We start from the raw sequence: 20888 nt of genomic DNA, 5'->3' as shown, positions 1-20888 counted from the left end.
ACCAATAATCAAAAATTAAGACCCCGAAAAACCAAAAGCTTGGAGTTCTCAAGTGATCAATCGAGTAGGACTAGTAATCCTGAAAACAGAAAATGACAGACCAGAACTATTATAATTCCCCTTAAATACTTAATCCAAACAAATTGATTAGGCACACTCTGAATTACCAACTCAGACTTGGTAGAACCTGGGGTGGATCCAAACCCCTTTAAGTTGACGTCTCTTGGATTGGTTGTCAGCAGCATCAGCAGTAACGCTCTCACTGAAAACAAGTGTGCCATCAGTCATCTGTGTCCCACAAGTAGAAAGTGAAACATTCTCTGCCAACTCGAGCTTATTCTTCAAGTTCTCTCTCTGAGAATAATGTATGAAATATTTAAATGGTACTTCTTCTATATCTGCTGTTCCGGGAGAGATTATGTTAAAATAGCGCCAGCGTAGGTTCTTAGTAGAAAATGTGAGTGACTTGTCATCTGGATCGAAAAAGTTGAACTCTCCGTCCTCTTTGTGATAAGCAGCACCTTTGATTGTCTTCAGTTTTGAGTAACCAGAATAATTATGTTTGGTCCATTCATTGGCTCCCCGACGAAGTAAATTCAGCTCCCATTCATCATTATTGGTACGGCTAATGACACAAAGGATGCAATCTTGGGAATTCGGAGGAGATGAAAATGCTGCAATATGGTCGGAGAGTTGTGAGGCTGGGAAGTTGGGAAGGTCTATTTTCGCACGAGAGAAGGGGCAAAACAAAAACAATGAGCCCGAGCTTTCTTGGAATACAAGCAACCATCCTTGGGATGAAGCAAGACAAGTTGCTCCATCCAGTTCTGGAAGACTGATGGTGTACTTATGATCACTTTAACTCAGCAACTGGCACTCAGAATTGTTTTCCCCATACAGTAGAAACCAGGGTTTAGTTGAAGATTGAGCTGAAGCTGTGGATGAAGCAGACTTCCAAGATTTGCACACGCTGACACGCCACGAAAACCCAGAAGATCGATTAGGTCTACGGACTCTGCAATTGGAGATAGAAGTTCAGGAGGAAGATCAGACCATTGTGACATACACTTTTTTCTCCGGTCGGTCATTGCTACTTTGCTAGGATTTGGATATATAGAGTGTACTGCTGCAAAACAAGAGATCTATGTCACATTCCAAGGTACTATTAAAAAATCAGAAAATTAATTCCAGATATATAACCCGTACAAATGACAGTATTTGAAAGAGGCTAGGGTTTAGGGTTTTGAACTAAAAATCTCGTGCCGCGAGGCTTTAATACCATGTTTAAAGAGAAGCTTAATCTATTAGAGAACAGGCCAAAACTGTTTTCTCAAATTTGCAAAACCCCTTTTGCAGATTCATTCATTCAATGGAGCTTTTTATTTTAAATCTCAAGAATGATTAGATATCTTTAATTGGCAGACCACATCAAATTCAAGATTGAGAAAACAACGACGACCGGTCATGGCAAGTTTGGAAAGGATGAGGAAAACAAACATCGCCCAAAAATCGGAAATCAAAACAAGAGAGATAGAAAAACATACTGATACCTTCTCAAATCAGTTGAACAAACGCCCTTCTGAAGAGAACATGAACTTTTGAAGTAACTGTATGTGCTATTGTGCTTATACATACAACTTAATTAGAGTTCTAATTTTTAAAGGGTGTTGCTAAATGAACTTAGCAAATATTTTAGTATACCCGGCTCACATTTTCTATTATTTCCTACTTTACCCTTTAACAAAATTGTTTATTCACCTATTCAAAAAAAAAAAAAAGTTTATTCACACCATACAACCTACCTCGACTACTCCATCCCTTCGATCAGATTTTGCCATAGCACCGTTTATTGTGTCAAGATGGCATAGAACCCTTCTTTGTTTCATCACAATGTTTAATTGTTCATAGGTGCCTTATTATTGCTAACTAATTCAGTATAATCCTAGTAATACAAAGCCAGCAATTTACTATTCACTTACCAAAAGTTTAATTGAAAGAGATTCAACAAAGGTTCCTCTTCTATACGGGGTCGTTTTTCTACCCGATGATCATATACTCCCTCATCTATATGGTCTGGTGTACGTCAGTTTTGGTCTACTGTCGAAAAGAATTCCCAATGGTTGATTGGCTCGATCAGGTGAAAAAATTTCTTTTTGGAGGGACAATTTTCTTGGAAGGCCTGTTATTGATTTCTTTGGGGATAATGCTGCGTTGTTTGGTGATATTGACAATTCTGTGGCAGACTTTGTTGATAATGGTTATTGGAATTTTCCTGAGCTTTTGGAATTACATTTTCCTGGTTTGTGTGCTATGATTAGACAAGTTCCAATTGCTACTAATCCTGAGATGGAAGATAAGTTAATCTGGTCTTCTTACTCTTCTGGGGAGCTAACGGCAAAGCAAGCTTTTCAGTTTATACATCAACCCTCTCCTTCTTTGCCATGGGGTAAGCGTATATGGTCCAAATTTATTTTGCCTCGAATGTCCCTTCTTACCTGGAAGGTGCTGTGAGGTAGAATTATTTCTGATGATTTTTTACAGAGAAGGGGAGTTTCATTGGCTTGACGTTGTGTTCTTTGTGGTGTTAACACTGAATCTATTAGCCATATTTTTCTTCAATGCTCATTTACTGCTACAATATGGAACAACATATTTTCTTTATTTGAACTAGGTTCAGTTCCTTTATCCATTTTGGAGGCTTTTGCGAGGGGTCTGGCTAATGGACGTAGTTCTCAGCTTAAAGAATTATGGTTGATTGGCTTTACTGTAGTTTTATGGTTTGTGTGGCATGCTAGAAATAAGAGCAGATTTGATGGAAATAATTTCTCAATTGCTGAGATTGGCAGGCTTATTTCTAGCCATATACGTGCTGCAAGTGGTTTGGCCTGGGGTACCATGCATAACACCATTAATGATCTGCGTATTTTGAAAGGTTTTGGGGTGCAATGTAGGCAGCAGCGTGCTCCGGTAGTCTGGGAGGTTAATTGGCATCCTCCTATAATTACGTGGGTCAAGATCAATATTGACGGAGCATGGAAGCATGAGACAAGCAAGGGGGGTTATGGAGCAATTTTCAGGGATTATAGAGGTGGCTTTCTTGGAGCTTTTGCTTCTAATATTGATATTCCTAGCTCCGTGGCAGCAGAGGTTATGGCGGTTATTAAGGCAATTGAGATATCTTGGGTTCGTGATTTGTAGATACCTCTACTAGCATGACTAGTTTGCTACTTTGCTATCTCACCAAGCATAAGTAACACCCTCTTTGGGACACCCACAAGCCATGGTGAGGCCCAACCGCTACTTGCATCTTGTAGCCCTATGTTCAAGCTACGCTACGGTATCCGGAAGTCGCAAATACGTTGCCGGGAAGCCACCTTCCCGGCCTTGCCAAGTTGCCTCCATAATAGGCCTTTCTAAGACTAGAATAGTGGGTTCTTGTACCACATCTAAGAAAATGTAAAGGAGATGGCTTCCTTCACCTATAAAAGGAACTCTCCTCCCACAACTCAACACACTCCATTACATCTTTTGTAATCCCCTTGGGCCGCAAGGCTCAACACACTAGTATAATATTCAAGTGGACGTAGTTTCCCGCTAAGGCGGGAGACGAACCACTATACATCTCGTGTCACACACTCTCTCTCTCTCTAAAGCTAACTAGAGACCCCCTCGGTCACTAACGTTAACATTGGCGCCGTCTGTGGGAAGCCAACACAAAGGCTTCGTCACTTACCATTGAGTTAAGTCATTTTAACTGAGCTCAAAATAATTTCTTTCTTTGAGTCATATAATTGATATTCTTAGCGGCAACTTATGCCATCTACCAAGTCAACGCCGGTCAGGTCTGGTCAACGCCCATCAGCACCGGTCAAGGCTTGGTCAACTCTGATCCAGGCTAGTCAACGCTGACAAGGTTGGTCAACGCCGAGCTAGCTTGGTCAACGCTGATTACAGCCGGTCCAACGCTAACCATGGATGGTCAGCGCCAGCTCAGAGTGGTCAACACACTAGTGTAACATTCAAGTGGACGTAGTTTCCCGCTAAGGCGGGAGACGAACCACTATACATCTCGTGTCACTATCTCTCTCTCTCTCTCTCTCTAAAGCTAACTAGAGACCCCCTCGGTCACTAACGTTAACATGATTAGAAGCATATTTGGTTAGAAGTAGACTCCTCCTTGATAACTGCTTTAAAGCTAGTACGGTTCAGGCTAACAGATTCAGTCTGTCCATTGGTTTAAGCGAGTTAGATACCTTAACGATCATCAATTTGGCTGAAAATTTGCAGAGATGATCTATACAGTAGTACCTAAAAACTAAACGGTCGAGATGTGGATATGCGACCAAAAAGTGACCCAAAACTCGAACTTCGCACGTTAATTTCAAAGCGGAGCTCCGCTCTGGATAGGATATATATATATATATATATATATATAGGATTTTTCTCAGGTGCGGACGTCCGGACCGAAATTTCGATGCGGATTTCCTGTTTTCGACCACTTTCCGGCCACATTTTTACATCTTAACCGTTCAGTTTTTAGGTCCTAATGGATAGATCACCTCTGCAAAATTTCAGTCAATTTGGTGATCGTTAAGGCATCCAAAACTGCAATTTACCATTATAAATACGAACGGTTCTGGTTCGACAGATTCGGTCCGTCCGTGTAAATTGCAGTTTTGGATGCCTTAACGATCACCAAATTGGCTGAATTTTGCATAGGTGATCTATACATTAGGACCTAAAAACTGAACGGTTAAGATGTAAAAATGTGACAGGAAAGTGGGGGGAAACGGGAAATCCGTACCGTCCGCACCATAGCCGGACTGTGTATATATATATATATATACACACAGCTCGGAGTTCTAATTGCAGTAGCTCACAAACAGTTGCATTGTAGAGATACGAAAATTCCCTTAGAAATCATTAAAAAAAACAAAAAAACTCTCCAGTCATATTGGGGATTATTGGCTAGAATTTAAGGGGGTGTATTCATTTAAGAGTTTACAAGTTTTTTTTTTATATTTTGAAAGTCTATGGGTATTCAATTGAGATTTTAAACAATCCTTTAAAATCTTGATGTATTCAATTAAGATTTAAATTTATCCATTCAAATATGCAGATATCTAAAAGTATACAGATTTTTAAGGATTTCATTAAATGCTGGATTTTGGTGGATTTTATAGTGCTTTTTATACATATCAAAACTAAAAAACAATCCAACCACTTCCCAAGAGATCCATCAAACTTTCTCACTCAACAAAAAATGAAGAAGCTCTTCACCAAAAAAATAAAAACAAAACAAAAAGAAGAAGAAGAAGCAGCTCTCAATATGTGACACTCATTCATTTTGTCTTAGACCTATCTTCCCACTATCCTCCCCTGCCTCTACCTCTGCTCTCATCTAATAATTTATTTTTATTTTTATCACTATAGCTCTGGAAGTCTTAATCCTTCTAGCTAGCTAATTAAGCTCACTTTCAATGGGTATTGTTAAGATGATACATACACACATGTTTCTTCTTTTTTTTGAATCAAACCGGAAGCCGGGTGTAGATATATATATATATATATCTAAAGCCAGAATAGGCCGTTACATACACACATGCTTCTTTTGTAAATTAGATATGAAATAAATAAATTATGTCATTAGTTTACTACTTTATTTTTTGTGTAACATTTTGGTTGATTAGTTTTCTCTTATTATTCATATATCATTATACACAACATAAAGAATGGTAGATTGCCACACACACACACACACACACACACATCGGTCGCATATCCACATCTCAACCGTTCAGTTTTTAGGTACTAGTGTATAGATCATATCTGTAAACTTTCAGCCAAATTGATGATCGTTAAGGTATCTAACTCGCTTAAACCAATGGACGGACTGAATCTATCAACCTGAACCGTACAAGCTTTAAGGTAGTTATCAATGCTTTAACGATCATCATTTTGGCTGAAAATTTGCAGAGATGATCTGTACACTAGTACCTAAAAACTGAACGGTCGAGATGTGGATGTGCGACCGAAAAGTGACCAAAAACTCAAACTTCACACATTAATTTCAAAGCGGAGCTCCGCTCTGGATAGGATATGTGTATATATATATATATATACTTTTTTGTCACTGATATAGCATTATAGTTGGATCCATACATCCATTGCTTTTAAAGAAGAAGAAAAAATTAATCTACCAAAAACATCATAAGTACTTGTAAAATCTAAACAAATACCAGTAAATCAATTTATTAGAATCAATCATAGTCCATATAGAATTTTTTTTTTTTTTTGGTCCATATAGAATTTAAATAATACGTGGATTAAGTAAATCCATAGATTATAAAAACTCAAACAAAAATTTTTAAAATCTAAATTAAATACACCCCCCTTAGTTCTCTTTTTTTTTTTTTTTTTTTTTTTTTTTGTCCTTCTGATTTATGCCTACGGATCGACCAAAATGAAAAACGATACAGAAGAGCAGTGAACCTTTTTTTTTTTTTTTTTTAAACCGATAGGGGATTAGGCGATATTAGTTCCTCGGAGGTAGACAATGTAGGGAACAAGTCCCACCCTCAATCCCAAAAGAGAGGGGCCTACCACACTCTGGAAACCCACCCCCCGTCCCCTTATCGTAAAATTTTATTAATGAAAAAGCTAAAATTACAAAAACATGGGACAAAAAAGTACCCCCAAGTACAATGCAGAAAAATAAAATATGGAAAAACTGAATTCCATCTGCTAGTGTAATTTAACCATAAACATGTGGTGCTGCAGTAAATCCTTGCTTCAATGGAACCATGAGTCCACCAACTTTTAGGAATCACGCTGATAGGGAAAACCCAAGTCATCCATTCGAAGAAAAAGAGAGAGAGTAGGCGGTGGAACCTCATGCCATACCAACGAAGAAGAAGCCAAACCCAAGTTTGTCATTATGTCTGCAACAGTATTCTCTTCACGAAGAACATGAGGGCAATAAAATGATATCAATCGGATGCGTGATAAGCAATTTAACCATGCAATACGAATAGGCCATGGTGGAGAGAAGGAAGAGGAGGTAATGCATGCAAGAACACTAGTAGAATCACTCTCAAGCCAAATATAGTGCCAACCAAACTGAAAAGCATAGTCAATCCCAAGGATAACTCCCATTAATTCGGCAAAGAAGGCAATTTGGTTACCTAGTCCATGACAAAAACCACCAATGTAATGACCAGTACTATCTCTAAACACACCACCACAAGCTGCAGGCCCAGGATTACCCTTAGCCAAGCCATCAGTATTAAGTTTAACCCATGGAGAGACTGGGGGATGCCATAGAATTACCAATCTTGAAGCAGTGTGAGACCTTGAGGTAGGCTGAATACCCAACCCAACCCAATCAATAAATTATTATCTAAAATACCACTTGAGTGACCGGGCATGTGGGGAGCAGCGAAACGAAGCCAAGCTTTAGTGGACCGGAAAACTCTCATAAGAGAAGGAGGTTTATCATCAAAGCGTAGCCTATTGCGTGTCTTCCATATAGCCATTAATACATAAAGACAGCCACCAATCCAAAGATTTTTCAGTTGAGAAGAGCAGTGAACCTTACTCCAAGTTGTTTCATACAATATAGTTTTCAGTTGTAATGATCGAAAATAAAGTCAGAATTAAGAAACTCTGCAATGTGCTTCAGTTGCTGAAACTTTGGGGTTTCCTCTAAATCTAGCTAGCTAGTCTTGTTTTGTATAATTTTTGTTAGCTGATTTCTGCCTGACTGAGGCAACCAACAGTTTTTACTGAATGGGAAATAGTCATGTACATTCTCACCAGTATTTTTCAATTTTGATGTCTGTTGTGAATCTCACCAGTATTTTGCATCTCTTTGCAAAACCGGCTTCCATGAAAGGATAACTAGGTGATTACAGACCTTAAAAACAACCAAATTCTCATATCATGGTAAAACAAAATATAAAAAAATGATAAACAAGTGCCGGTCAACACAACTCGATCTCTCAATATGGTTGTTAGTATTGTTTGAGTTCAATTCTGCATGCAGCAAAAATAAAAAGTTCACGAGGAAAAGAACCCCAAAAACATAAAACGAACTTAAAACGAATTAAGAATGAGAGTCAATCAAAGTTTACTACAATATATAGGAAGAAATGATCAAAGAACTCATATTAAGTTACCAACTCTGCTCTCTTGGAGAGATTTGATAGAATCTCGGGTAGATCCATACCCCTTTGAATTTCCGCGGGCTATTGGACTCTTCATGATGATTACTGATACTATAAATCTCATTATATATAAAATAGTCGGTACCATTATACTCTGCTTGTGTTCCGCAAACAGAAAACGAAACATCCTCATGAAGATCTGCTAACCCCAGCTTGTTCATCATGTCAGTTTTCTTGAAATATTCCATCTGATAATAAAAATTTCCTGGTAAGTTATCTTTCGCCTCAACTACTTTATTATTCTTCCAGCAAATTTCTCTGCTGTCTGTAACTGATAACTTGAGTTTGTTATCACTATGGTCCAAAAAGGAGAATTCTCCTAGTTTGCTATAAGCAGCACATTTGATTGTATCAATGGAGAATCGCGGACAGTCAAGCTTGTGTTGGATCCATCCATTGCCTCCTTCGCGACAAAGTAGATTAAGCTCCAACTCATTGTCATTGCTAGGACTGCGGTTGATGACACAAATTGTGCAGTCAGGAGATGTGGGAGGAGATGAAAATGCTGCAACATGGTCAGTGAGTTCTGAGACTGGGAAATTGGGAAGGTCTATCTTTGTTTTTGAGAAGGGACGAAAGAAGAACATTGATCCGCCTTGTTTAAATACAAGAAGCCATCCTTCATACGATGCAATGCAAGTTGTAGTTTGATCCAGTTGCGGAAGATTCATGGTAATGTTACCACTTTCAGTAGTTACCAACTGACATTGGGCAGAATCATACCCATAATGTAGAAACCAAGGTTGATAGTTTAGTAAAGATTCAATTTTAGCTGAAATTGTAGAAGAAGCAGAGTTCCAAGCCTGGCATATGCTGCGGAACCTCACAACCTCGAGTAGGCCTAGACGTTCTGCTACGTCTGTGATAAGTTCAGGAGGAAGATCAGACCATTGCCTTCGCCTCATCTTTGACAATTTTCCACAGCAGTTGCAGTATCTGCTGCTACCAACACACACAAACACATATAAATATAATAATCTAGGAACATCGAAACCAATGATTTAGGATTACCAAACAACATAAACATATAAACACCTCATCTCTATACGTTCATACAAAGCATAGTAAACTCCATCTAGCTAGCATTGAACATATGGTCAAATAACTTTTCTAACATGCAAGTCCAGGAGAACAAGTTAGTGTATCGATCAGGGGCATACATATTACTAAGGACAAGTGGGGCATGAAATTTTCTAAGAGATGCAGAATTTCATCATCATCATCATATGATTCACATATCACAACATTAAGGTTGAAATAGATAAAAGTGATAACAGAAAAGAAAGGAATCAAATGATACATATCAATAATCAAGGCAAGTTGAGAAAGAATGAGCACACATCAGAAACCCTACAAGAATGAAATCAACTACTACTAAAACTTTTGAAATTGATTAGGGATTCCTATGAATTAGAATAAAAACAAATGGGAAAGGAGCTCGTCAGAAAAATATACTAGTACCTTTAGAGCTTTGTAGATGAAACACTCCCAAAAAGAACAAAGGTCATTGGAAGATGGATTACAGAACTGTCTAGCTAGTACTTTATATACAGATCAGAGTTCTAATTCCAGTAGCTTACAAACAGCTGAACTGTAAAAGTAAATAGATAAGCATTAACTAAAAGGATAAATCACAAGGTTGAGATAGATGATACATATCATAATCAAGGCGAATTTGGAAAGACTGAGAATGAAATTAACTACTGCTGAGAATGTTCAGAAATTGATTATGGATTACTAAAAATTAGAATAGAGAAGGAAAAGAGCTTCAGAGATTGTAGATTCTCCCTCGAAAGAGTAATAGGCCATTGGAAGATGGATTACAAAACTATCTCGTACTTATATAATACAGCTCAGAGTTCTAATTTCAGTAGCTCACAAATACGTACTGTAAAAATAAATAGCTAAAACTTTAAAGGATAAATTATAACAGAACTCTAAAATCATTAAATGTGGCTAGGATTTGGAGTATTTTTGTCTTTCTAGTCTACGCTTATGGATCAAAATTAAAATCAAAATGGAAGATCAGTTAACCTTAATCCAACTGTGAACTACATTCCTGAAGAAAGGTGCATTTTGTTTCTTTAAACGTACTAACTGAATCTTGGTTCTACCTTGATTCCAATTCTTTTACAATTAAATATTGGAGTTAATGTAAGGGTTAGTCATTATTGAGCAATGTTTAGTGCATGATTAGTTCCTCATAGTAGTGATGTTGGAAAACGAAGTCATAAGAACCTGTGCAATGTGCTTCAGTTTATGCAGCTTTGGGTTTTGCTGTAAAATCTAGTCTTGTTTGTATGATTTCTTTAGAGAACTATGTTGTTCACTAGCTGACATAAAAGATTGTAAACAGAAGCAATTATTGTAACCTGAGAGATATTTAATAAATAGAATACCACTTTCAAAAGCCATCAAAATGGTTATCATATTTTCTTATGAAGAGGAGTACTCAGTATTACTAATTCTGGGCTTCATTATCTTTTGTACGTTGATGGGTTTTGTTTAAGTCTTGGTTGCATCCATACCCCTTTGAAATGGTTTCTCTTGGATTCTTCCGCATGATCACTAATGATCTCATTAAAAATAAACTTGGGCAAGCCTTCAGATAGTGTTATTGTGCCACAAGTAGAAATCGAAACACCTTTTGTCAAGCCCATCTTCTTCTTCATGTCATCGAACTTTTTCTTCAGCTCACCCCTGTCAAACAATAATGTTCCTGGTCTCGACTGATTTTTCGGGGAGAATATTAAGTTAATGACACTCCAGTTGTGAGCTCGATTTTCAGTAGATAGGGTGAGAATTCTATCATTTCTATGGTCGAAAAAGCAGAATATTCCAGTGTGATATACAGCAAATTTGATTGTACCAGTGTAAACTCGGGAACGAGAATACTTGAGTTTTGTCCATGCCTGGTCTTCTCCAAGGTATAGTACCTTGGCTTCCAATTCAGCATCATTGCTACGACTAATAACACAAACCATACAATCCTGAGACGTTGGAGAACATGAAACTGCTGCAACATGATCAGTGAGTTCCGAGTCTGGGAACTGTGGAAGGTCTATTCTGCGACGAGAGAAAAGGTGAAAGAAGAACATGGAACCACATCCTTGTTGGAACAGAAGAAGCCATCCTTGGTATGTTGCAAGGCAAGTTGTTCTATCCAGTTCTGGGCGACTCATTATCAACTTCTTGCCACTTCCAGTTAGCACCTTGCACTTAGGACTTTTATCATCATATAGTAAAAACCAAGGTCCTTGGTTTAGTTCTGTCTCAAGTATCTGAGGTAAAGCTGCAGAAGAAGCAGAGTTCCAAGCCTTACAAACACGATGGAAACTCTGAAGCGCGAATAGGCCTGCACGTTCTGCTATGAGTGAAAGAAGTTCAGGAGGGAGATCGGACCAGTCCCTAATTTCCTTTTGCTTCTCTGGACTTCTGCGACCTCCTTTGATCGCATAGAATGTTGCTTTCTACATGTGTTAAAATTAGGAACATGGAAAAGAAATACAGTTTAAGAACTGAGATATTAAGGTTAACAAAAACTAGCTCATTCTAGATGTATGATGTTGAGAAGGATCTGAAGTTTTTATGAATATGTCGTTGGGTATACATTCTGGATTTGTTGGACCAAAAAGAGAGAAAAAGAATACCAAATTAAAGGTAACCTAAGATACAAGAATTTTTTCAAACCAGGAGAACCAGTTTGAAATCAAGGAGTCATTAGTACTCACAAGGCTAGGGCTATTTCAAGTAGGACGTACATGAACTGAGATATGAATGCAAAATCAGTTTAGTCTACCGTCTGTTGATTCGAAACAGAGTAATTGGTAAGAAGTAAAAAGGAAAAGAAAAATGATCCAAAAATATAGCATTAATTATATTCAAGTTTAATTTTAATCAATCATCAGTTTGCTTTTATTATATACTTCTCCTCAGATTCAAGACATCTCTGTCATCATCAAATCATATTCAAGGTTTTCATATAGAAGTGATGTTCAAAGTTCAGGGTTATATATTAAGCGTTTTTGCTTATGGTTTGGTATTGAGGATTTATATTTGAAAGACAATCAAATGAAGGTCTTCACAAATCAACTACAGAAGATCAACCACTGTAATCGAATCGGAACTTCGGACTCGATATATTCATTGAAAGTATAGGAAAAAAGATTTACACAAGAAGAAAAAATCAAAACTGATTCTAAGCTTTTTGAAATTGATCATGGATTCCTAAAATGCAATAAAAAAGGAGATAGAACAAAATATATACTATAGTATTAGTGCAGAACTGATGATTACCTTTAAGATTCTTGTGAAGAAACGGTTCCCGAAAAGACCCGTCATTGGAAGAACTGGATTAGTGCAGAACTGTGCACGCACTATACTCTCCTCTTATATATAATTATACTACTCAAGAGTTCTAGTTTCAGTAGTTCACTAACAGCTGATCTGTAAAAATGAATAGATAAAGCTTAATTAATTAAAAGGATAATATCATAAAATTTTCCTTATAAAAAGTGTTTTAAACTTTCAATTAATCTAGTAGTCACAGAACATAACAAAAATCAAACGAAAATCTGACCAATTCCTACTATGAAAATGCAATGCTTTTAATCCTTCTCTTACTAAGTTACTTCCCTATTTTCATGTTCTTTGGAAGCAACACACGAATTCAAAAAACACACATTATAAATAGCAGATCAACAAGATGTGGGGGAAACAGAACTGTTTAATTAATTAGTGAAAAAAGCCATATTCAGAGGAAATGCCAGTAAGGAAAAGGAAATTGGTTTTAGAATGCTTGTAGCTTTACTGGATTGTGCAAGAGTGCAAGACACTGATTCATGTGCAAGATTTTTCTTGTTCCTAACCAGTCTGAGCTCCTTCCATCTTCAGCATGCATCAGCACAGTCTTGTGTCATGTTATTGTGGCAGGGTGTGCAGGACTAGATTCAGGAATTTGGGCATTTATATTGAAACTATCACAGCTAAGCCTCTGCTTTTTGAAGCCGTTGGAATAGGTTGATACATCGGGGGTGTGGCACCGGCCATTTGAAGCATTGGGAGGTGCACTGGCTGGAACGTGCAGGTGGTGGAGCTTTGCATCATGGATTGGTATATATACTACTGCAAACACCAGGAAAAAAATCAATGCAACACATGTGGCCTCGTGAGAATCGCATCGATCATGAATCTCTGACAAGAACAATAGAATCAAGATTAAATTATGGACCCTTTATACAAATGCAGACCGCCATAGGATATTAAGTGTGCCAGATTCGCAGCAAGTACTTCAAGTCAATCACCATAGAGTTGTATGTATCAGAAACCTAGAAAGCAACATGATATATGGAACAATAGTTCCAAGCACAGTGGAATGAGATACGAAAACAATGTTGTTTTATACTGCAGACAGAACAGGTTACCTGGAAGCACCAGGAATACGTCTTTGCTAAACAGAACAAGAGAAATGTTACCAATTCCTACTAGGAAAAACAACTGCTTGCCCTTCTGTTACTTGACTATTGTTTTCTTTTAACTTTCCAAAATGTTGGTGGCTGGATATCTAAAAGGATTGGGAATTTATACTCTTGTTCATTCCTATAAATACACAAACATCCTACAAGCAGCTAGCAGAGTACTTCATAACATAGTCTTGCAATCTTATTCCGCATCCTCATCATGGGTCTGAAATCGATGAACATTCTGGCAATACTTTTGCTCTCATTTTTAGCATCCACCGCTGTAGCTGATCAATCCAATGTCTTCGATGTGACAAGCTCAAAATATGGTGGAAAGCCCAACTCGGATATTTCAAAGGCATTGACAATGGCATGGACAGATGCGTGTGCATCAACGTCAACGAGTACTGTCCTTGTTCCGAGGGGAACATACAAGTTATTACAAGAAGCAAAATTTGAAGGTCCTTGCAAGGAGCCTTTTCAGTTTCAGCTCCAAGGAACATTGCAGGCTCCGAAAGACCGGAGCCAACTCGATGACTCTTGGATTTCCTTTAACAACATCGACATGCTCACCTTGTCCGGCGGTGGAACTATCGACGGACAAGGAGCCCTTTCTTGGAAGGAGAATCATGACTCTACTCCCGTTGATATTAGGTTCCAAACTGTCAACAATTCCACAATTAGCGACATAGCTTCAATCGACAGCGCAAAGTTCCACATTAGTGTTCATGGCTGCAACAACGTTACGTTCCAACGGCTCACCATCACAGCACCCGAAGACAGTCCTAACACCGACGGAATCCACATCTCTAGTTCGACCAAGATCACAGTCTCCGACTCCTACATTGCAACCGGTGACGATTGTGTTTCAATTGGCGATGGCTCCAACCAAATCCTAGTGTCCAACATTACTTGCGGACCAGGTCATGGAATAAGCATAGGCAGTCTAGGAAAGTATCCAGACGAACAGCCGGTGGTCGGCGTCACGGTCAAGAACTGCACGCTTACCGGCACAAGCAACGGCGCGAGAATCAAGACATGGCCTGGTTCTCCAGCAACAAGCGTTGCTTGGAATATACTCTTCCAAGACATGGTCATGGTGAATGTGAAGAACCCTATCCTCATCGACCAGAACTACTGTGACAAAGGCAAGTCGTGTAAGCTAATGATTCCATCCAAAGTCCAGATCAGTAACGTGACGTTCAAGGATATCAGGGGCTCGTCTTCGTCTCCGGTTACCGTCAAGCTCGACTGTAGTCACAGCGTGCCGTGCCGGAATGTGGAGCTGTCCGATATTGATCTCATTTACAGTGGAGACAAAAAAGACGAAATCACGTCTGTGTGTAATAATGTCAAGCCGAGAATTACTGGCGTGACTAAGGCTCTTGCTTGTGCCAATCTAGGTGACATACCAATAGATAATTCACCGCCGCCGTCGACTTCACCTCCTCTTCCACCGCCGATGCCGGCTGCACCTCCTCTTCCACTGCCGCTGCTGGCTTCACCGCCTCTGCCGGCTTCACCTCCTCTTCCACCGCCGCTGCCGGCTTCACCTACTCTTCCACCGGTACCAGTACAACAGTCACTACCCCCGCCTCCGGTAGAAAAACACCATTCCCCTTCTCCGCCACCATTTTCGCCTCCTCTTTCACCGCCGGCGCCATTTGCTTCACCTTCACCGCCACCATATTTACCTCCTTTTTTGCCGCCGCCATTTGTTTTACCTTCTCCACCACCATCTTCACCTCCTCTTTCGCCGTTGGAGCCATTTATTTCACCTTCACCGCTACCATCTTTACCTCCTCCTTTGCCGCCGCCATTCGTTTTACCTTCTCCGCCACCATCTTCACGTCCTCTTTCGCCGCCGGCGCCATTTGTTTTACCTCCACCGCCACCATCTGTACCTCTTCTTTTGCCGCCTCCATTAGTTTCACCTTCTCCTCCACCATTTTTACTGCCTCTTTCGCCGCCACCATTCGTATCACCTCCTCTTCCGCCGATGGTGGACACACCTCCTCCCCCTACGGTAGCATCAGACGATTCGTCTCCGCCGATAATAATGGTGTATGGGTATCCATATCCTCTGTCTCATACTGATGATGGTGGTTTTGGACCAACATCCTCCGCCGCCGGCAGTATTTTGGGGCAAAAACCGACAGTCAAAGTGATGGTGCTTAGTTCCGCCCTGGCTTTGTGGTTGCTGCACGCCTTGTTATGATCTGCATGGCTCTTTTTCCACTGTATAGGTGTTCTGCGAGGAAGACTAGACAATGGTACCAAAACAAATTGAAGCACTATCAAATTGTAATGTAGATAATCAATTAAACTCTAACTTTGTAATTGTAATGTAAACAATTTTACAATGTTAAATGAAATATCTTCAAAGTACTTTGTACTAATACCTCTTTCTTCTTCTTCATTGAATTTGTTACCGGGAGGGTCATTTTCAATGTTTTTTTTTTTTTTTTTGAGGTTTGGACGACAGTAGTAACCACACACACCTTCATGCAGTGTATCCCAGCGTAGCCGGACTAATCACTGCATCGCAGACGCACGAACCTTGGTATTTAATCAACCTAGGTCCCTTAAATCTGCTGGCCACAGGGTGGGTCATTTTCAATGTTATTCCAATCCCCTAAACCACCCCATACTTGTAATTAAACACTAACCATCTACTTACAAAAAAAAAAATTACACATATGTTGAGTTGCCACATCGCCCTTTTAGCATGTTCATCGGGTAAATTATTGTACACTGGTTAACACACACTATTGAAACATTAAAAAATTGAAACAAAAAAAATAAAATAAATTAGGGGGCATTCCGAGAATTGAACTCGGGACCTCTCGCACCCTAAGCGAGAATCATACCACTAGACCAAATGCCCATTTGTTATTGGTTACAAACTTTGTCTTATCTGTACGAATCTCGGAAACCCCAACTACAAAGTGTGTCCGCCTTTTTGATTTTCCCTCCAAAACCCTAAAAAACTCAAAATCAAAAATTAAATACACCTTCCCCAATTTCCATATGGGTCTCCTCTAATTCCACTACTACAGCGATCAAATTTCAGTCTTTCAGATCGCACAACCCTTCTGGGCCATGGCTGTTTCTCACGCCCAGACCCACACCTCTGATTCTCACTCTCACCCATCTGGTAATTTTTGTTCATCACTAAATTAGATCATTCATTTTTATGTTTTACTGCGATTTTATTAGCGAAATCATGTTTCTGATTCTATATCTTGCTACTTTGTTTTGTATTTCGAAGTGGGTTTTATACTTTTATTGATTAGAGTATTTGTTGGCTTCTGATTAGGGTTTAATAAGCTCAAAGATGAAGATGATCAGAACCACCCCCAATTCCAAGACACCGAGCCCTTTGATGAGACTATGGTGCCTGATAGCCCATTAATGGAGGAAACCCAGTTGGTGGATGGTTCGGATTGCGATGAGAAGACGAGGACTGGTATGAGTGGGTTTGAGGATGAAGTGGTGCTTGACAGTGAGGATGAGGAAGTTAATGGAAGCCGAATAGTGACTGTTAGAAATTTGTCTTCGGATCGAATATGCGCTGCAGGTTAGTATATTTGCATTGGAATGAGATTTTTGATTTGGGGCTTTTTCGTTTTTCTTTTGTTGTTGTAATCTTGTTCATAGAAGTTGGTGTTGAATTGTGTTGATGATATGAAGTTATTTGTGTTTAATGAATGCTTGAAGAAGTGATCTTATGAAAAATCTTTGCTTTGACTAATTTGAATGACATGTTACTTGAACTAATTTTGATACAATTGAGGGGTGAAGGATGAAAGGTCTGTGCTGTTGCAGGGTTAAGCTACGTTGACTCTCAGGAACCAGGGGAGGAATCCCAAGCCAATGCACTTGATTTTGTGGATCATTTTGTGACGTTGAACGACGATCTTAGTTTTTATTCTCCAGGAACTGCCAACAGGAAAACCACCAAGGTGAAATCCCCTCCTGTTACAAACACAAAGGGGACTCATAGTTTGGCGAGGTTGGTTGAACTCAGGTCTCAAAATGAAAAAGCCAAAGCCTTTGAATGGGTTGATCCTGAGGAGAATGGAGCACTTCGTTTTTTAGACAAGAAGATGGAATCATCTTTGGTTAATCCTGAGGGCAAGGAGAGATCTGGTGTTGCAAGGAAAGAGAAAGTCAGGCATGCTAATGATACAAAATGTATTAGCTCAGGTGATGGGGGCAAAAAAGAGAGGAGCATAATTCGAAACCTCCATAAGGAAATCACAGAATCTGAAGGCAAGATTGAAAACGAGTCTGTCAATGCATCAGAAGATTATTTATATGCAAAACCAACAGAACTCCAGCTGGAACCTAGTGAGGAAGGAGGAAATATAGTTGACATGTTTGATATTGGTTTTAACACTCAAATTGCTGCTGAAGCTATGGAGGCCTTAGCATATGGGGGCCATCCTGGCTGCAATACTGCGGATGTTGGTTCAGGAGGTGCTAAAGAGAATACAGCTTCTTTGGAACATTGCTCTCCTCAAAAGAGTGATTTTTCTAATGTAGCAGGTATTAGCACAAATGTAAACCGAAGAAACCGCTCCACTAGAGTACCAAGGAGAGCAGGTGCTTCATCTCAAAAACAATCTAAGAAGCAAGAGTTAGATCCTGATTTGGCGGCAGTAACAAATGTGAAGAGAAGCAGATTTTTTGGTGAGTCTTGTAGTAATTTTGCCGAGGCCAACGATAGTTTATGTATAGAATCTCCCAAGTCTGTCAAGAAAAGGAAGCTACAGAGTGCAGCTGATTATTCCAAGGTTTCTTCTTCTGGAAAACACCAGACTACCCAGTCAACGTCAGGGGGTAGGTCAAGAAGGACCGAGGATGGATCAAACAATGGTGTGGGGGATGGTATTGTTACATACAGAAGAAAGAAGAGATGTTTAAAAGCTCAATCACCTGAAATGATCAGTAGTTCTGAGGCTGGATCAGACGAGCCAGTAGAAAAGAAGAACAATGTTAAGAAGGACAACATTGTCACATACAGGAGAAAGAGAATAGGTGCAAAAGAAAGTCGTTCAGTTTATGTTTCATCGGAGGGAAATAGTAGCAGAGAAGCCTGTAGCTTAAAACTAGGTCTATGGAGTCATCCCAAAGGGAAAAGAACAGGTCGCAATGCTCGAAGCAATTCCTGCAGAGCTCCTGTTCCTTCTACTCCATTTCCACTACTTGACAAAAAGGACAGTTCCCATTCTGATGAAAGGCCAGAAAGCAGCAACAATATGGCGGGGAAAGAACAATCATCGTATTGCCCACCGGTGCTTTCCTTAGATAACAACTCTGACAGAACCTTGTTTGAATTGCAATCTGGCGAGCTAGTTGGGACAGATCCTACATCTTCTGGTACGGAATGTACTGCGCCATCTAACTCTACCACTGGCATAAATGTGGGATCATCCAAATATGTATCTCATGACTATCACAAAAAGCCATGCAACAAAAACTTACCCAAATCATCTCTTATGAAAGAGCTTATTGGACTAGGTGTCCCTGAGTCGATGCCAGATTTTGCTTGGAAAGATTTGAGAAGGCGAAGAAGTATGGCCTATGTTCAAGTTCTGTTTAGCCAGCATTTGGATGATGATATCATTAAGCAGCAGAAAAAGGTACGTTTTGAATTTGTCTGATTTTTAAACAGCTAAATGGTCCACATCTAATGTTATATATTTTCTGCTTATAGATCATTGCACGACTGGGCCTATCCGTTGCTTCATGTTCTATGGATGCAACACACTTTATAGCAGATCAATTTGCACGTACAAGGAATATGTTGGAATTCATTGCTCTTGGTAAACCAGTGGTAACACATTTGTGGCTTGAGAGTTGTGGGGAAGCAAACTGTTTGATTAGTGAGAAAAGCTATATTCTGAGGGATGCCAAAAAGGAAAAGGAAATTGGTTTTAGCATGCTTGTTTCACTGGACTGTGCAAAACGGTGTCCGCTTCTAAAGGTGATGTGTAAGCTTTTTCTCATTCTTAACTAGTCTGAGCTCTCTCTCTTCTGCATTTGCACATTCCTGTGTTGCGGTGGTTCTATTTGCCAGTGTCCAGTGTGCTATGACGTCTTATCACCTATTTTCCTTTCTGGTGCCTATAATGTATTCTCTTCCTAGCAGGGTCAAAAAGTCTTCATTACTCCGAACATAAAACCTGGAAAAGAAATGATGACCAGCTTGGTGAAGACAGCTCAGGGCGAGGTATCTATATCTGCCGTTACATATGTGATTTAGTTGTTACTTGTTAGTAATTCATTACTGATTTCCATGATTCTCCTGGATTACCATTCACCCTTTTTGTTTATGAAATCTCAATAAAATGTTGTATTGGTCAGCCAGTGGAGAAAGCTCAGATATCTGCCGCAAAGGGTAAAAAGATTTTCAATGAATTATTGATTCTTTCTTGTGAAGAAGATGAAGCAATCTGTCTACCTTTCCTTGAGAAAGGTATTTGATAAACCACCCATCTTCTTTTTTTTCTTTCTCTTTTTTTCTTTTTTTTTGGGAAATTCATCACTCAGTAAGTTAGATTCTTGTAAATATTTGCAGGTGCAGCAGTTTACAGTTCAGAACTTTTACTAAATGGTATAGTTATCCAGAGACTGGAATACAAGAGGTCAGTGTGGTGTATATGCATTTTGGGTTTTAGCAATTTATAAGTTTTTCCATTAGGGTAGTGAGTAAGGTGCATTTGTTGTGAGAAATGATTCTAACAAGTCCTTGCTTTGCAGACATCAGCTCTTCACCAATGTTGTCAAGAAAGATCGGCCTTCCACATAATGAGGAGGACTGTATAAAACCATGTAGCTAATTTTGTGTCTGTCATTTTTGTTCGGAATGCTTTTCCTTACAAATGCCATGGTTATTGTTTAACCTGGTATACAGTTTGGAAATTTTTGGCATGGTGATGGCAATTTGTAGCATGGTATTAGCTCCTGTTGTTTGTGTTGTGTGGTTAAGCCTGGATATATATGTACAGTATTTAAGATCAAGGATCAGCTTCCATCACTTGTCTCTGGTTATTTTTTCTTTCTTTTTCAGATGGTATTTATTGGAACAGTAAACCGAATTCGGGACAGGAAAAGGGGTGGACCTAGAGTGTATAATAGTTGCTAAAATCCATCACTACATGTCTAAGGCCATAACATGACCCTTTGAGCAACCGAA

General features: G+C 39.3%; 3 protein-coding genes and 1 non-coding gene across 5 annotated transcripts; 2 read left to right on the top strand and 2 right to left on the bottom strand.

Moving 5' to 3' along the window:
- Positions 1-10702: 10702 nt before the first annotated feature.
- Positions 10703-12566, bottom strand: LOC133737816 (F-box/kelch-repeat protein At3g18720-like). The gene is made up of 2 exons (XM_062165304.1): positions 12522-12566; positions 10703-11695 (listed from the first exon to the last, which is right to left on the bottom strand). The coding sequence occupies exons 1-2, from the start codon at positions 12564-12566 to the stop codon at positions 10703-10705; spliced, it is 1038 nt and encodes a 345-aa protein (XP_062021288.1).
- A 1338-nt stretch (positions 12567-13904) lies between these two features.
- Positions 13905-15902, top strand: LOC133737814 (exopolygalacturonase-like). The gene has a single exon (XM_062165303.1). It carries the CDS (start codon positions 13905-13907, stop codon positions 15900-15902), a length of 1998 nt encoding a protein of 665 aa, XP_062021287.1.
- Positions 15903-16499: 597 nt separating this feature from the next.
- On the bottom strand, positions 16500-16571 carry TRNAP-AGG (transfer RNA proline (anticodon AGG)). The gene has a single exon. It is a non-coding gene; the product is annotated as a tRNA-Pro (tRNA).
- A 111-nt stretch (positions 16572-16682) lies between these two features.
- LOC133739855 (uncharacterized) lies at positions 16683-20715 on the top strand. 2 transcript variants are annotated; one of them, XM_062167662.1, is made up of 8 exons: positions 16683-16841; positions 17004-17264; positions 17513-19332; positions 19407-19676; positions 19842-19922; positions 20057-20168; positions 20251-20337; positions 20453-20715. In XM_062167662.1, the coding sequence occupies exons 1-7, from the start codon at positions 16787-16789 to the stop codon at positions 20301-20303; spliced, it is 2652 nt and encodes an 883-aa protein (XP_062023646.1). In that variant the 5' UTR covers positions 16683-16786; the 3' UTR covers positions 20304-20337; positions 20453-20715. The 2 variants fall into 2 exon arrangements, with proteins under 2 accessions (XP_062023646.1, XP_062023645.1); XM_062167661.1 differs by having other exon boundaries at positions 16684-16841; positions 20271-20337.
- Positions 20716-20888: the final 173 nt, after the last annotated feature.

The sequence above is a fragment of the Rosa rugosa genome, chromosome 3, assembly GCF_958449725.1.
Source record: "Rosa rugosa chromosome 3, drRosRugo1.1, whole genome shotgun sequence".
Taxonomy (NCBI): Eukaryota; Viridiplantae; Streptophyta; class Magnoliopsida; order Rosales; family Rosaceae; genus Rosa; species Rosa rugosa.
This window is presented reverse-complemented; position numbering and strand designations above follow the sequence as displayed.